The 18189-nt window shown below is 50.4% G+C and overlaps 1 protein-coding gene across 1 annotated transcript in view; it reads left to right on the forward strand.

Moving 5' to 3' along the window:
- The window catches only part of CD2 (CD2 molecule), a 135263-nt gene extending 120206 nt beyond the window's left edge, over nt 1-15057 (forward strand). Inside the window, exon 5 of the mRNA XM_069760014.1 lies at nt 14354-15057. Coding sequence (XP_069616115.1) covers nt 14354-14718 — 365 coding nt within the window. The 3' untranslated portion in view covers nt 14719-15057. The remainder of the gene's footprint in view (nt 1-14353) is intronic.
- The last annotated feature ends 3132 nt before the right edge of the window (nt 15058-18189 follow it).

Below are 18189 nucleotides of genomic sequence, written 5' to 3' on the forward strand. Positions count from 1 at the left end.
GCTCGTCGTCTCCATCATCAGTATCTGGTGACCGCCCGTCTCCTCCATCATCAGTATCTGGTGACCGCCCGTCTCCTCCATCATCAGTATCTGGTGACCGTCCGTCTCCTCCATCATCAGTATCTGGTGACCGCCCGTCACCTCCATCATCAGTATCTGGTGACCGCCCGTCCCCTCCATCATCAGTATCTGGTGACTGCCCGTCTCCTCCATCATCAGTATCTGGTGATCGCCCGTCTCCTCCATCATCAGTATCTGGTGACTGCCCGTCTCCTCCATCATCAGTATCTGGTGATCGCCCGTCATGTTATGAAGGCAATCCAGAGACACAGTGTGCCAGCAATCAGAGCACACACAGTGATCTGACAATAACCCAAAAACAATAGAACGAGCTCTGAGACGTGGAATCTCTGTAGACTGCAATACCTGAACCTATCCTAAACACAACTAAAGGCAGCTGTGGATTGCGCCTATCACTACCTATGCAACTCAGCACAACCTGAGGAACTGACTAGCCTGAAGATAGAAATACAAGCCTGGCTTGCCTCAGAGACATACCCCAAAGGAATAGGCAGCCCCCCACATATAATGACTGTTAGCAAGATGAAAAGACAAACGTAGGGATGAAATAGATTCAGCAAAGTGGGGCCCGATATTCTAGATAGAGCGAGGATAGCAAAGAGAACTTTGCAGTCTACAAAAAACCCTAAAGCAAAAAACCACGCAAAGGGGGCAAAAAGACCCACCATGCCGAACTAACGGCACGGCGGTACACCCTTTGCGTCTCAGAGCTACCAGCAAAACGAATGGACAAGCTGGACAGAAAAAGTAGCAACAAAAACAAAGCAGCACTTATCTAAGCAGAGCTGCAGGCCACAGGAAAGATCCAGAAGCTCAGATCCAACACTGGTACATTGACAAGGAGCAAGGAAGACAGAATCAGGCGGAGTTAAATAACAAAGCAGCCAACGAGCTCACCAGAACACCTGAGGGAGGAAGCTCAGAAGCTGCAGTACCACTTGTGACCACAGGAGTGAATTCAGCCACAGAATTCACAACAGTACCCCCCCCTTGAGGAGGGGTCACCGAACCCTCACCAGAGCCCCCAGGCCGACCATGATGAGCCACATGAAAGGCACGAACAAGATCTGGAGCATGGACATCAGAGGCAAAAACCCAGGAATTATCTTCCTGAGCATAACCCTTCCATTTAACCAGATACTGGAGTTTCCGTCTAGAAACACGAGAATCCAAAATTTTCTCCACAATATACTCCAATTCCCCCTCCACCAAAACCGGGGCAGGAGGCTCAACAGATGGAACCATAGGTGCCACGTATCTCCGCAACAACGACCTATGGAATACATTATGTATGGAAAAGGAGTCTGGGAGGGTCAAACGAAAAGACACAGGATTGAGAATCTCAGAAATCCTATACGGACCAATAAAACGAGGTTTAAATTTAGGAGAGGAAACCTTCATAGGAATATGACGAGAAGATAACCAAACCAGATCCCCAACACGAAGTCGGGGACCCACACGGCGTCTGCGATTAGCGAAAAGTTGAGCCTTCTCCTGGGACAAGGTCAAATTGTCCACTACCTGAGTCCAGATCTGCTGCAACCTGTCCACCACAGAATCCACACCAGGACAGTCCGAAGACTCAACCTGTCCTGAAGAGAAACGAGGATGGAACCTAGAATTGCAGAAAAATGGAGAGACCAAGATAGCCGAGCTGGCCCGATTATTAAGGGCGAACTCAGCCAACGGCAAAAAGGACACCCAATCATCCTGGTCTGCAGAAACAAAACATCTCAGATATGTTTCCAAGGTCTGATTGGTTCGTTCGGTATGGCCATTAGTCTGAGGATGGAAAGCCGAGGAAAAAGATAGGTCAATGCCCATCCTACCACAAAAGGCTCGCCAAAACCTTGAAACAAACTGGGAACCTCTGTCAGAAACAATATTCTCAGGAATGCCATGCAAACGAACCACATGCTGGAAGAACAAAGGCACCAAATCAGAAGAGGAAGGCAATTTAACCAAGGGCACCAGATGGACCATTTTAGAAAAGCGATCACAGACCACCCAAATGACTGACATCTTTTGAGAAACGGGAAGGTCAGAAATGAAATCCATCGAAATATGTGTCCAAGGCCTCTTTGGGACCGGCAAGGGCAAAAGCAACCCACTGGCACGTGAACAGCAGGGCTTAGCCCTAGCACAAATCCCACAGGACTGCACAAAAGCACGTACATCCCGTGACAGAGATGGCCACCAGAAGGATCTAGCCACTAACTCTCTGGTACCAAAGATTCCAGGATGACCAGCCAACACCGAACAATGAAGTTCCGAGATAACTTTACTAGTCCACCTATCAGGGACGAACAGTTTCTCCGCCGGACAACGATCAGGTTTATTCGCCTGAAATTTTTGCAACACTCACCGCAAATCAGGGGAGATGGCAGACACAATGACTCCTTCCTTGAGGATACTCGCCGGCTCAGATGAACCCGGAGAGTCGGGCACAAAACTCCTAGACAGAGCATCCGCCTTCACATTTTTAGAGCCCGGAAGGTACGAAATCACAAAATCGAAGCGGGCAAAAAATAACGACCAACGGGCCTGTCTAGGATTCAAGCGCTTGGCAGACTCGAGATAAGTAAGGTTCTTATGATCAGTCAATACCACCACGCGATGCTTAGCTCCTTCAAGCCAATGACGCCATTCCTCAAATGCCCACTTCATGGCCAGCAACTCTCGGTTGCCCACATCATAATTACGTTCAGCAGCCGAAAACTTCCTGGAAAAGAAAGCGCATGGTTTCAACACTGAGCAACCAGAACCTCTCTGTGACAAAACCGCCCCTGCTCCAATCTCAGAAGCATCAACCTCGACCTGGAACGGAAGAGAAACATCTGGTTGACACAACACAGGGGCAGAACAAAAACGATGCTTCAACTCCTGAAAAGCTTCCACAGCAGCAGAAGACCAATTAACCAAATCAGCACCCTTCTTGGTCAAATCGGTCAATGGTTTGGCAATGCTAGAAAAATTACAAATGAAGCGACGATAAAAATTAGCAAAGCCCAGGAATTTTTGCAGACTTTTCAGAGATGTCGGCTGAGTCCAATCCTGGATGGCTTGGACCTTAACCGGATCCATCTCGATAGTAGAAGGGGAAAAGATGAACCCCAAAAATGAAACTTTCTGCACACCGAAGAGACACTTTGATCCCTTCACAAACAAAGAATTAGCACGCAGGACCTGAAAAACCATTCTGACCTGCTTCACATGAGACTCCCAATCATCTGAGAAGATCAAAATGTCATCCAAGTAAACAATCAGGAATTTATCCAGATACTCACGGAAGATGTCATGCATTAAAGACTGAAACACTGATGGAGCATTGGCAAGTCCGAACGGCATCACTAGATACTCAAAATGACCCTCGGGCGTATTGAATGCAGTTTTCCATTCATCTCCTTGCCTGATTCTCACCAGATTATACGCACCACGAAGATCTATCTTAGTGAACCAACTAGCCCCCTTAATCCGAGCAAACAAGTCAGATAACAATGGCAAGGGATACTGAAACTTAACAGTGATCTTATTAAGAAGGCGGTAATCAATACACGGTCTCAGCGAACCATCCTTCTTGGCTACAAAAAAGAACCCTGCTCCCAGTGGTGATGACGATGGACGAATATGTCCCTTCTCCAGGGATTCCTTCACATAACTGCGCATAGCGGCGTGTTCGGGCACGGATAAATTAAATAATCGACCTTTAGGGAATTTACTACCAGGAATCAAATTGATAGCACAATCACAATCCCTATGCGGAGGTAGGGCATCGGACTTGGGCTCTTCAAATACATCCTGATAATCAGACAAGAACTCTGGGACCTCAGAAGGGGTGGATGACGAAATAGACAAAAATGGAACATCACCATGTACCCCCTGACAACCCCAGCTGGACACCGACATAGAGTTCCAATCCAATACTGGATTATGGGTTTGTAGCCATGGCAACCCCAACACGACCACATCATGCAGATTATGTAGCACTAGAAAGCGAATAACTTTCTGATGTGCAGGAGCCATGCACATGGTCAGCTGGGCCCAGTACTGAGGTTTATTCTTGGCCAAAGGTGTAGCATCAATTCCTCTCAATGGAATAGGACACTGCAAGGGCTCCAAGAAAAACCCACAACGTTTAGCATAATCCAAGTCCATCAAATTCAGGGCAGCGCCTGAATCCACAAACGCCATGACAGAATACGATGACAAAGAGCATATTAAGGTAATGGACAGAAGGAATTTGGACTGTACAGTACCAATGACGGCAGACCTAGCGGACCGCTTAGTGCGCTTAGGACAATCAGAAATAGCATGAGTGGAATCACCACAGTAGAAACATAGCCCATTCAGACGTCTGTGTTCTTGCCGTTCAACTCTGGTCATAGTCCTATCGCACTGCATAGGCTCAGGTTTATTCTTAGATAATACCGCCAAATGGTGCACAGATTTACGCTCGCGCAAGCGTCGACCGATCTGAATGGCCAAAGACATAGACTCATTCAAACCAGCAGGCATAGGAAAACCCACCATGACATCCTTAAGAGCCTCAGAGAGACCCTTTCTGAACAAAGCTGCCAGCGCAGATTCATTCCACAGAGTGAGTACTGACCACTTCCTAAATTTCTGACAATATACCTCTATCTCATCCTGACCCTGGCACAAAGCCAGCAAATTTTTCTCAGCCTGATCCACTGAACTAGGCTCATCGTAAAGTAATCCAAAAAAACGCATCGACACTACTCAATGCAGGGTCTCAAAAACCCTAACCCTACAAAAAACCCTAAAGCAAAAACCACGCAAAGGGGGCAAAAAGACCTACCGTGCCGAACTAACGGCACGGCGGTACACCCTTTGCGTCTCAGAGCTTCCAGCAAAACGAATAGACAAGCTGGACAGAAAAAATGGCAACAAAAACAAAGCAGCACTTATCTAAGCAGAGCAGCAGGCCACAGGAAAGATCCAGAAGCTCAGATCCAACACTGGAACATTGACAAGGAGCAAGGAAGACAGAATCAGGCGGAGTTAAATAACAAAGCAGCCAACGAGCTCACCAGAACACCTGAGGGAGGAAGCTCAGAAGCTGCAGTACCACTTGTGACCACAGGAGTGAATTCAGCCACAGAATTCACAACACCGTCCCCTCTATCATCAGTATCTGGTGACCGCCCGTCACCTCTATCATCAGTATCTGGTGACCGCCCGTCACCTCTATCATCAGTATCTGGTGACCGCCCGTCACCTCTATCATCAGTATCTGGTGACCGCCCGTCACCTCTATCATCAGTATCTGGTGACCGCCCGTCCCCTCTATCATCAGTATCTGGTCACTGCCCGTCACCTCCATCATCAGTATCTGGTGACCGCCCGTCCCCTCTATCATCAGTATCTGGTCACTGCCCGTCACCTCCATCATCAGTATCTGGTGACCGCCCGTCTCCTCCATCATCAGTATCTGGTGACCACCCGTCTCCTCCATCATCAGTATCTGGTGACCGCCCGTCCCCTCCATCATCAGTATCTGGTGACCGCCCGTCTCCTCCATCATCAGTATCTGGTGACCGCCCGTCTCCTCCATCATCAGTATCTGGTGACCGCCCGTCTCCTCCATCATCAGTATCTGGTGACCGCCCGTCCCCTCCATCATCAGTATCTGGTGACCGCCCGTCACCTCCATCATCAGTATCTGGTGACCGCCCATCTCCTCCATCATCAGTATCTGGTGACTGCCCGTCTCCTCCATCATCAGTATCTGGAGACTGCCCGTCACCTACATCATCAGTATCTGGTGACCGCCCGTCCCCTCCATCATCAGTATCTGGTGACTGCCCGTCTCCTCCATCATCAGTATCTGGTGATCGCCCGTCTCCTCCATCATCAGTATCTGGTGACTGCCCGTCTCCTCCATCATAAGTATCTGGTGATCGCCCGTCTCCTCCATCATCAGTATCTGGTGACCGCCCGTCTCCTCCATCATCAGTATCTGGTGACCGCCCGTCTCCTCCATCATCAGTATCTGGTGACCGTCCGTCTCCTCCATCATCATTATCTGGTGACCGCCCGTCTCCTCCATCATCAGTATCTGGTGACCGCCCGTCTCCTCCATCATCAGTATCTGGTGACCGCCCGTCACCTCCATCATCAGTATCTGGTGACCGCCCGTCACCTCCATCATCAGTATCTGGTGACCGCTCGTCGTCTCCATCATCAGTATCTGGTGACCGCCCGTCTCCTCCATCATCAGTATCTGGTGACCGCCCGTCTCCTCCATCATCAGTATCTGGTGACCGTCCGTCTCCTCCATCATCAGTATCTGGTGACCGCCCGTCACCTCCATCATCAGTATCTGGTGACCGCCCGTCCCCTCCATCATCAGTATCTGGTGACTGCCCGTCTCCTCCATCATCAGTATCTGGTGATCGCCCGTCTCCTCCATCATCAGTATCTGGTGACTGCCCGTCTCCTCCATCATCAGTATCTGGTGATCGCCCGTCATGTTATGAAGGCAATCCAGAGACACAGTGTGCCAGCAATCAGAGCACACACAGTGATCTGACAATAACCCAAAAACAATAGAACGAGCTCTGAGACGTGGAATCTCTGTAGACTGCAATACCTGAACCTATCCTAAACACAACTAAAGGCAGCTGTGGATTGCGCCTATCACTACCTATGCAACTCAGCACAACCTGAGGAACTGACTAGCCTGAAGATAGAAATACAAGCCTGGCTTGCCTCAGAGACATACCCCAAAGGAATAGGCAGCCCCCCACATATAATGACTGTTAGCAAGATGAAAAGACAAACGTAGGGATGAAATAGATTCAGCAAAGTGGGGCCCGATATTCTAGATAGAGCGAGGATAGCAAAGAGAACTTTGCAGTCTACAAAAAACCCTAAAGCAAAAAACCACGCAAAGGGGGCAAAAAGACCCACCATGCCGAACTAACGGCACGGCGGTACACCCTTTGCGTCTCAGAGCTACCAGCAAAACGAATGGACAAGCTGGACAGAAAAAGTAGCAACAAAAACAAAGCAGCACTTATCTAAGCAGAGCTGCAGGCCACAGGAAAAATCCAGAAGCTCAGATCCAACACTGGTACATTGACAAGGAGCAAGGAAGACAGAATCAGGCGGAGTTAAATAACAAAGCAGCCAACGAGCTCACCAGAACACCTGAGGGAGGAAGCTCAGAAGCTGCAGTACCACTTGTGACCACAGGAGTGAATTCAGCCACAGAATTCACAACAGTACCCCCCCCTTGAGGAGGGGTCACCGAACCCTCACCAGAGCCCCCAGGCCGACCAGGATGAGCCACATGAAAGGCACGAACAAGATCTGGAGCATGGACATCAGAGGCAAAAACCCAGGAATTATCTTCCTGAGCATAACCCTTCCATTTAACCAGATACTGGAGTTTCCGTCTAGAAACACGAGAATCCAAAATTTTCTCCACAATATACTCCAATTCCCCCTCCACCAAAACCGGGGCAGGAGGCTCAACAGATGGAACCATAGGTGCCACGTATCTCCGCAACAACGACCTATGGAATACATTATGTATGGAAAAGGAGTCTGGGAGGGTCAAACGAAAAGACACAGGATTGAGAATCTCAGAAATCCTATACGGACCAATAAAACGAGGTTTAAATTTAGGAGAGGAAACCTTCATAGGAATATGACGAGAAGATAACCAAACCAGATCCCCAACACGAAGTCGGGGACCCACACGGCGTCTGCGATTAGCGAAAAGTTGAGCCTTCTCCTGGGACAAGGTCAAATTGTCCACTACCTGAGTCCAGATCTGCTGCAACCTGTCCACCACAGAATCCACACCAGGACAGTCCGAAGACTCAACCTGTCCTGAAGAGAAACGAGGATGGAACCTAGAATTGCAGAAAAATGGAGAGACCAAGATAGCCGAGCTGGCCCGATTATTAAGGGCGAACTCAGCCAACGGCAAAAAGGACACCCAATCATCCTGGTCTGCAGAAACAAAACATCTCAGATATGTTTCCAAGGTCTGATTGGTTCGTTCGGTATGGCCATTAGTCTGAGGATGGAAAGCCGAGGAAAAAGATAGGTCAATGCCCATCCTACCACAAAAGGCTCGCCAAAACCTTGAAACAAACTGGGAACCTCTGTCAGAAACAATATTCTCAGGAATGCCATGCAAACGAACCACATGCTGGAAGAACAAAGGCACCAAATCAGAAGAGGAAGGCAATTTAACCAAGGGCACCAGATGGACCATTTTAGAAAAGCGATCACAGACCACCCAAATGACTGACATCTTTTGAGAAACGGGAAGGTCAGAAATGAAATCCATCGAAATATGTGTCCAAGGCCTCTTTGGGACCGGCAAGGGCAAAAGCAACCCACTGGCACGTGAACAGCAGGGCTTAGCCCTAGCACAAATCCCACAGGACTGCACAAAAGCACGTACATCCCGTGACAGAGATGGCCACCAGAAGGATCTAGCCACTAACTCTCTGGTACCAAAGATTCCAGGATGACCAGCCAACACCGAACAATGAAGTTCCGAGATAACTTTACTAGTCCACCTATCAGGGACGAACAGTTTCTCCGCCGGACAACGATCAGGTTTATTCGCCTGAAATTTTTGCAACACTCACCGCAAATCAGGGGAGATGGCAGACACAATGACTCCTTCCTTGAGGATACTCGCCGGCTCAGATGAACCCGGAGAGTCGGGCACAAAACTCCTAGACAGAGCATCCGCCTTCACATTTTTAGAGCCCGGAAGGTACGAAATCACAAAATCGAAGCGGGCAAAAAATAACGACCAACGGGCCTGTCTAGGATTCAAGCGCTTGGCAGACTCGAGATAAGTAAGGTTCTTATGATCAGTCAATACCACCACGCGATGCTTAGCTCCTTCAAGCCAATGACGCCATTCCTCAAATGCCCACTTCATGGCCAGCAACTCTCGGTTGCCCACATCATAATTACGTTCAGCAGCCGAAAACTTCCTGGAAAAGAAAGCGCATGGTTTCAACACTGAGCAACCAGAACCTCTCTGTGACAAAACCGCCCCTGCTCCAATCTCAGAAGCATCAACCTCGACCTGGAACGGAAGAGAAACATCTGGTTGACACAACACAGGGGCAGAACAAAAACGATGCTTCAACTCCTGAAAAGCTTCCACAGCAGCAGAAGACCAATTAACCAAATCAGCACCCTTCTTGGTCAAATCGGTCAATGGTTTGGCAATGCTAGAAAAATTACAAATGAAGCGACGATAAAAATTAGCAAAGCCCAGGAATTTTTGCAGACTTTTCAGAGATGTCGGCTGAGTCCAATCCTGGATGGCTTGGACCTTAACCGGATCCATCTCGATAGTAGAAGGGGAAAAGATGAACCCCAAAAATGAAACTTTCTGCACACCGAAGAGACACTTTGATCCCTTCACAAACAAAGAATTAGCACGCAGGACCTGAAAAACCATTCTGACCTGCTTCACATGAGACTCCCAATCATCTGAGAAGATCAAAATGTCATCCAAGTAAACAATCAGGAATTTATCCAGATACTCACGGAAGATGTCATGCATTAAAGACTGAAACACTGATGGAGCATTGGCAAGTCCGAACGGCATCACTAGATACTCAAAATGACCCTCGGGCGTATTGAATGCAGTTTTCCATTCATCTCCTTGCCTGATTCTCACCAGATTATACGCACCACGAAGATCTATCTTAGTGAACCAACTAGCCCCCTTAATCCGAGCAAACAAGTCAGATAACAATGGCAAGGGATACTGAAACTTAACAGTGATCTTATTAAGAAGGCGGTAATCAATACACGGTCTCAGCGAACCATCCTTCTTGGCTACAAAAAAGAACCCTGCTCCCAGTGGTGATGACGATGGACGAATATGTCCCTTCTCCAGGGATTCCTTCACATAACTGCGCATAGCGGCGTGTTCGGGCACGGATAAATTAAATAATCGACCTTTAGGGAATTTACTACCAGGAATCAAATTGATAGCACAATCACAATCCCTATGCGGAGGTAGGGCATCGGACTTGGGCTCTTCAAATACATCCTGATAATCAGACAAGAACTCTGGGACCTCAGAAGGGGTGGATGACGAAATAGACAAAAATGGAACATCACCATGTACCCCCTGACAACCCCAGCTGGACACCGACATAGAGTTCCAATCCAATACTGGATTATGGGTTTGTAGCCATGGCAACCCCAACACGACCACATCATGCAGATTATGTAGCACTAGAAAGCGAATAACTTCCTGATGTGCAGGAGCCATGCACATGGTCAGCTGGGCCCAGTACTGAGGTTTATTCTTGGCCAAAGGTGTAGCATCAATTCCTCTCAACGGAATAGGACACCGCAAAGGCTCCAAGAAAAACCCACAACGTTTAGCATAATCCAAATCCATCAGATTCAGGGCAGCTCCTGAATCCACAAACGCCATGACAGAATACGATGACAAAGAGCATATTAAGGTAATGGACAGAAGGAATTTGGACTGTACAGTACCAATGACGGCAGACCTAGCGGACCGCTTAGTGCGCTTAGGACAATCAGAAATAGCATGAGTGGAATCACCACAGTAGAAACATAGCCCATTCAGACGTCTGTGTTCTTGCCGTTCAACTCTGGTCATAGTCCTATCGCACTGCATAGGCTCAGGTTTATTCTTAGATAATACCGCCAAATGGTGCACAGATTTACGCTCGCGCAAGCGTCGACCGATGTGAATGGCCAAAGACATAGACTCATTCAAACCAGCAGGCATAGGAAAACCCACCATGACATCCTTAAGAGCCTCAGAGAGACCCTTTCTGAACAAAGCTGCCAGCGCAGATTCATTCCACAGAGTGAGTACTGACCACTTCCTAAATTTCTGACAATATACCTCTATCTCATCCTGACCCTGGCACAAAGCCAGCAAATTTTTCTCAGCCTGATCCACTGAACTAGGCTCATCGTAAAGTAATCCAAAAAAACGCATCGACACTACTCAATGCAGGGTCTCAAAAACCCTAACCCTACAAAAAACCCTAAAGCAAAAACCACGCAAAGGGGGCAAAAAGACCTACCGTGCCGAACTAACGGCACGGCGGTACACCCTTTGCGTCTCAGAGCTTCCAGCAAAACGAATAGACAAGCTGGACAGAAAAAATGGCAACAAAAACAAAGCAGCACTTATCTAAGCAGAGCAGCAGGCCACAGGAAAGATCCAGAAGCTCAGATCCAACACTGGAACATTGACAAGGAGCAAGGAAGACAGAATCAGGCGGAGTTAAATAACAAAGCAGCCAACGAGCTCACCAGAACACCTGAGGGAGGAAGCTCAGAAGCTGCAGTACCACTTGTGACCACAGGAGTGAATTCAGCCACAGAATTCACAACACCGTCCCCTCTATCATCAGTATCTGGTGACCGCCCGTCACCTCTATCATCAGTATCTGGTGACCGCCCGTCACCTCTATCATCAGTATCTGGTGACCGCCCGTCACCTCTATCATCAGTATCTGGTGACCGCCCGTCACCTCTATCATCAGTATCTGGTGACCGCCCGTCCCCTCTATCATCAGTATCTGGTCACTGCCCGTCACCTCCATCATCAGTATCTGGTGACCGCCCGTCCCCTCTATCATCAGTATCTGGTCACTGCCCGTCACCTCCATCATCAGTATCTGGTGACCGCCCGTCTCCTCCATCATCAGTATCTGGTGACCGCCCGTCTCCTCCATCATCAGTATCTGGTGACCGCCCGTCCCCTCCATCATCAGTATCTGGTGACCGCCCGTCTCCTCCATCATCAGTATCTGGTGACCGCCCGTCTCCTCCATCATCAGTATCTGGTGACCGCCCGTCTCCTCCATCATCAGTATCTGGTGACCGCCCGTCCCCTCCATCATCAGTATCTGGTGACCGCCCGTCACCTCCATCATCAGTATCTGGTGACCGCCCATCTCCTCCATCATCAGTATCTGGTGACTGCCCGTCTCCTCCATCATCAGTATCTGGAGACTGCCCGTCACCTACATCATCAGTATCTGGTGACCGCCCGTCGCCTCCATCATCAGTATCTGGTGACTGTCCGTCTCCTCCATCATCAGTATCTGGTGACCGCCCGTCTCCTCCATCATCAGTATCTGGTGACCGCTCGTCCCCTCCATCATCAGTATCTGGTGACCTCCCGTCCCCTCCATCATCAGTATCTGGTGACCGCCCGTCTCCTCCATCATCAGTATCTGGTGAACGCCCGTCCCCTCCATCATCAGTATCTGGAGACTGCCCGTCACCTACATCATCAGTATCTGGTGACCGCCCGTCCCCTCCTTCATCATCAGTATCTGGTGACCGCCTGTCACCTCCATCATCAGTATCTGGTGACCGCCCGTCTCCTCCATCATCAGCATCTGGTGACCGCCCGTCCCCTCCGTCTTCAGTATCTGGTGACTGCCCGTCGCCTCCGTCTTCAGTATCTGGTGACCGCCCGTCGCCTCCGTCTTCAGTATCTGGTGATTGCCCGTCGCCTCCGTCTTCAGTATCTGGTGACCGCCCGTCCCCTCCATCATCAGTATCTGGTGACCGCCCGTCTCCATCATCAGTATCTGGTGACCGCCCATCCCCTCCATCATCAGTATCTGGTGACCGCCCATCCCCTCCATCATCAGTATCTGGTGACCGTCTGTCACCTCCATCATCAGTATCTGGTGACCGTCCGTCACCTCCATCATCAGTATCTGGTGACCGCCCGTCTCCTCCATTATCAGTATCTGGTGACCGCCCGTCTCCTCCATCATCAGTATCTGGTGACCGCCCGTCTCCTCCATCATCAGTATCTGGTGACCGCCCGTCTCCTCCATCATCAGTATCTGGTGACCGCCCGTCTCCTCCATCATCAGTATCTGGTGACCGCCCGTCTCCTCCATCAGTATCTGGTGACCGCCCGTCTCCTCCATCATCAGTATCTGGTGACCGTCCGTCTCCTCCATCATCAGTATCTGGTGACCGCCCGTCTCCTCCATCATCAGTATCTGGTGACCGTCCGTCCCCTCCATCATCAGTATCTGGTGACCGCCCGTCCCCTCCATCATCAGTATCTGGTGACCGCCCGTCTCCTCCATCATCAGTATCTGTTGACCGCCCGTCCCCTCCGTCTTCAGTATCTGGTGACCTCCCGTCTCCTCCATCATCAGTATCTGGTGACCGCCCGTCTCCTCCATCATCAGTATCTGGTGACCGTCCGTCCCCTCCATCATCAGTATCTGGTGACCGCCCGTCTCCTCCATCATCAGTATCTGGTGACTGCCCGTCTCCTCCATCATCAGTATCTGGTGACTGCCCGTCTCCTCCATCATCAGTATCTGGTGACCGTCCGTCCCCTCCATCATCAGTATCTGGTGACCGCCCGTCTCCTCCATCATCAGTATCTGGTGACCGCCCGTCACCTCCGTCTTCAGTATCTGGTGACCGCCCGTCCCCTCCATCATCAGTATCTGGTGACCGCCCGTCCCCTCCATCATCAGTATCTGGTGACCGCCCGTCCCCTCCGTCTTCAGTATCTGGTGACCGCCCGTCCCCTCCATCATCAGTATCTGGTGACCGCCCGTCCCCTCCATCATCAGTATCTGGTGACCGCCCGTCCCCTCCATCATCAGTATCTGGTGACCGCCCGTCTCCTCCATCATCAGTATCTGGTGACCGCCCGTCTCCTCCATCATCAGTATCTGGTGACCGCCCGTCCCCTCCATCTTCAGTATCTGGTGACTGCCCGTCCCCTCCGTCTTCAGTATCTGGTGACCGCCCGTCCCCTCCATCATCAGTATCTGGTGACCGCCCGTCTCCTCCATCATCAGTATCTGGTGACTGCCCGTCTCCTCCATCATCAGTATCTGGTGACCGCCCGTCTCCTCCATCATCAGTATCTGGTGACCGCCCGTCTCCTCCGTCTTCAGTATCTGGTGATCGCCCGTCCCCTCCGTCATCAGTATCTGGGGTATTTCTAAGCTTCTGACTGCAGTCTTTACTCCACCCCGCCTGAGACTTTTGCACAGCCCTGACATCACAGACGACGTGCACACATCATATCTCACTATATATATTCCACTCTTCCCTTTTACATGTACAGCGATTATTTTCCAGCAGTCACAAAGTAAGCTGCCGACATGCAGGCAGTGCGCCCTCTGGTGGCCACTGCACCTGTGTGCGGATGTAATAACTGGGTCTTTCTGCTGCTCCGATCTCGTGACTGCAGTTTTATTCTTTACAGAGGAAGACGTGGAAACAAATAGACCCCAAGCCAATGCGGTGCAGCGCCAACTACTGCCCCCTGTGGGCCAGACCGGACCGTTGTGCATCCAGGGTGACGGCACAGACCATGGCCTCATTCAGAAGCCACCGACCCCGCAGAGACCGGGGGAGCCGACCCCAGGGGGCAGGAAAGGGAAGCGGACCAGGAGCCAACGGCTGCCACCACCACCGGCCCCAGGACAGACTGTGACAACATGCGACCCACCGGCCCCTACACAGAGCAGGCCCGCCCTACCGGGAAACCATCCCGGCAAGCAAGCCCCCAGACCACAGCCTCGCACCAAGTCCAAGCCCCCACGGCAAAGCCGCAAGAGCCGCCTTTAGGGATTCCAGAAGAGAGGATGACCAGCACGTCGGCCCCCACCCGAGGACGCTGCCCCCGTCCATCTAAAAACATTGCATCTGCTCCATGTCAGGTGTATCAGAAAGTAGGAGGATGTTCACCATGGCCGCCATGAGAGGTCAGACCCCACATGTCCCATATTCCCTTCATCTCCATCTAGTGGTCAGCGAGGGATCTACATCTCGGCTTTGGATACTGGTGGCACCGACGGGCTGCAGTAACGTGTGTGCTGTGTGCAGCAGTTATTACGGGGGCTCTGTATATTCCCGCTGTATATTATACCGTGCGCTATATTGTACTATTAAACATCCGCTATACTATTTATCCTCAGATCTGTGCTGTGCATACCGAGGCTGCGCCCGGGGCTCAGAGGCTGAAGGGGCCGCACCACCATGATATTAATGATCTGTCACCAGATCCAACAATGCAATCTGTATACATCACGGAATGGATAGCCTGGCCCGGATGAGCCTGGCCCGGATGAGCCTGGCCCGGACGAGCCTGGCCCAGACGAGCCTGGCCCGGACGAGCCTGGCCCGGACGAGCCTGGCCCGGACGAGTCTGGCCCGGATGAGCCTGGCCCGGATGAGCCTGGCCCGGATGAGGCTGGGGTACTTACTTTGCAAGTCTAGACCAGAATAATTCCTTCTATTTTAGGAGTCCGGCTGTGGACTGCCAAGTGATATAATCTCTGGCTTCACCCACTTGGCGGGATTGACAAGCCGTGTCAAGGTCCTACTGTGGGAATCGTGCACGGGGTCGGACTGGGGTGTCTGCTGCCCACCAGGGGAATGGACTCTAGGGGCCCACCCTACAGCTGTATGCAAATATCTGTCATTATAGTGGAGCATCGGCGGCTGCTGCACATCTACCGTGCGCCCCCATAACTGGGATGTATAATTACGGTAGTTTACACTAATGGCGTTCTTTGGTGATCACCGATCCATGGGCTCCACAGGAGAGGTGATCGCTTAGATCCGACCATTAGAAACTGCACCGTAGGATGTCTGACCACAGCTCTATTCATTCTCTTTGGGGCTTCTAGAAAAAAACAAGTGCAGCCACTGAGGGAATGAATGGATCAGTGGTCAAGTCAGACATACCGCTCCAGTCTAATGGGGATAAAAAGTTCCACATTTTGCTGAATGGGTCCAAGTAGTCAGACCCTCACCAATCAATACATTATCACTTATCCTGTAGATAGGTGATTACTTTTTCCAACAGGAAACCCCTGTAAGTGCATATCTGCGTCAGTGTGCCAAGTATTTAATTTCTAATGGAAATAAAGAATATTCTCCTAATTAATATCAGAGAGAACAAATGATCACCATATGCAGCGCCCCAGAGTCCTGGTCGTTGCAGTAATGTTGTTCTTCCACCAGGGGGAGTGGTCTTACGTCTGAAGGCAATAAAGGAGATCTTCTGACCAGGTAACACAATGCATGCAACATGTTCACACTCCAGACCAGAAGGGGGAGCTCTAAGCCTGTTTAAGGTGAACCCCCCCTTTATAAGATCCTGATCTGGAAGGAAAAGGGGTTGAGAGTAGAGTTCCTGTCAGGAGGACAGAGGGACAGGACGGAGTCCTGGAGCCTGAAGTGCTGCAGCTCCTGAAGGAAGACACTAAGCGAACATATTGCAAAGAATGTGCAAGAAAGCAGAGCACAGGAGAGGAATATCAGAGGGAGACCAGCTAGAAGCAGGCTGCTTCCTTCTGAAGCGCAGGAATCCGGTAGCCAGCATACCGAGGAAGTAAGGATCTCTATGCTTTACTTCAGAGACTGGCAGGACAGTTGATTCCACGTTGGCTGCCCAACCATATACCCAGGAGGCATGCTGGCAACTTGTGGGGGTCGGGGCGTCTCTAGGGTCCCTGTAAAAAGCCTCAGGCCATCAGTTATATGGGTTTGTCCTATCCGTCAGGGGGACAGAGAGAAAGAGACTTAACACCGACGATAGTTGTGAGGACCTCACCGAGTTGCTCAGCAGGGAGGAACTACAACACTCAGGTGCTAGGGGAAGGCTACTGATTTCCACCTGGATAAGGATACTCTGGATTTGCCTTCAGACCGGCCGGACTCTGCCTTCCCTGTGATTTGTGCTCTGGAATGTAGATGCTGAAGCCTTCAGTAAAGGTAAAGAGACTGCAACCTTGTGTCCTCGTTATTCACTGCGCCTTAGGCCTGTTTCACACGTCAGTGTCTCCGGTACGTGAGGTGACAGTTTCCTCATGTACCGGAGACACTGACTCATGTAGACACATAAAAATCAATGCATCTGTGCAGATGTCAGTGTTTTTTTGCGGACTGTGTCTCCGTGTGCCAAACACGGAGACATGTCAGTGTTCGTGGGAGCGCACGTATTACACGGACCCATTAAAGTCAATGGGTCCGTGTAAAACACGTACCGCACATGGATATTGTCCGTGTGCAGTCCGTGTGCCATGCAGGAGACAGCGCTACAGTAAGCGCTGTCCCCCCCACTGGTGCTGAATCCGCGATTCATATCTTCCCTGCAGCAGCGTTTGCTGCATAGAAAATATGAATAATAGTGTTTAAAATAAAGATCTATCTCCCCCCCCCGCCGTCCCACCCCCTGTGCGCCCCCCCCCGCTGTTCTGAAAATACTCACCCGCCTCCCTTGTTGGCTGTCGCTGCTTCCTGGTCTGGCCGCATCTTCTCCTGTATGCAGTCACATACTTTAAACTTTAGCGCTGTCTCCTGCACGGTGCGTGTGGTACCCAGTAGGCACACTGATGTGCCACGTGAGCACACGGACACGGATAATTCCAGCACCGATTTTATACGGTACTGGAATTATCTGGACGTGTGAAACCGGCCTTACAGTGAACCTGGAACCTGGAAATTATAGGCCAGTAAGTCTAACCTCTATTGTTGGTAAAATATTTGAAGGGTTTCTGAGGGATGTTATTCTGGATTATCTCAATGAGAATAACTGTTTAACTCCATATCAGCATGGGTTTATGAGAAATCGCTCCTGTCAAACCAATCTAATCAGTTTTTATGAAGAGGTAAGCTATAGACTGGACCACGGTGAGTCATTGGACGTGGTATATCTCGATTTTTCCAAAGTGTTTGATACCGTGCCGCACAAGAGGTTGGTACACAAAATGAGAATGCTTGGTCTGGGGGAAAATGTGTGTAAATGGGTTAGTAACTGGCTTAGTGATAGAAAGCAGAGGGTGGTTATAAATGGTATAGTCTCTAACTGGGTCGCTGTGACCAGTGGGGACCGCAGGGGTCGGTATTGGGACCCAGGGCCGGCTCCAGGTTTTTGAGGGCCCCGGGCGAAAGTCTCAGTGGGCCCCCCTTTAACACATACCCTGATTCATGATCGCATATAAACACAGCCATGTAGTATATAACACTGCCCATGTAGTATATAGCAGCCCACGTAGCATATAGCAGCCCACGTAGTATATAGCAGCACAG

The sequence above is a fragment of the Ranitomeya imitator genome, chromosome 3 (assembly GCF_032444005.1).
Source record: "Ranitomeya imitator isolate aRanImi1 chromosome 3, aRanImi1.pri, whole genome shotgun sequence".
Taxonomy (NCBI): domain Eukaryota; kingdom Metazoa; phylum Chordata; class Amphibia; order Anura; family Dendrobatidae; genus Ranitomeya; species Ranitomeya imitator.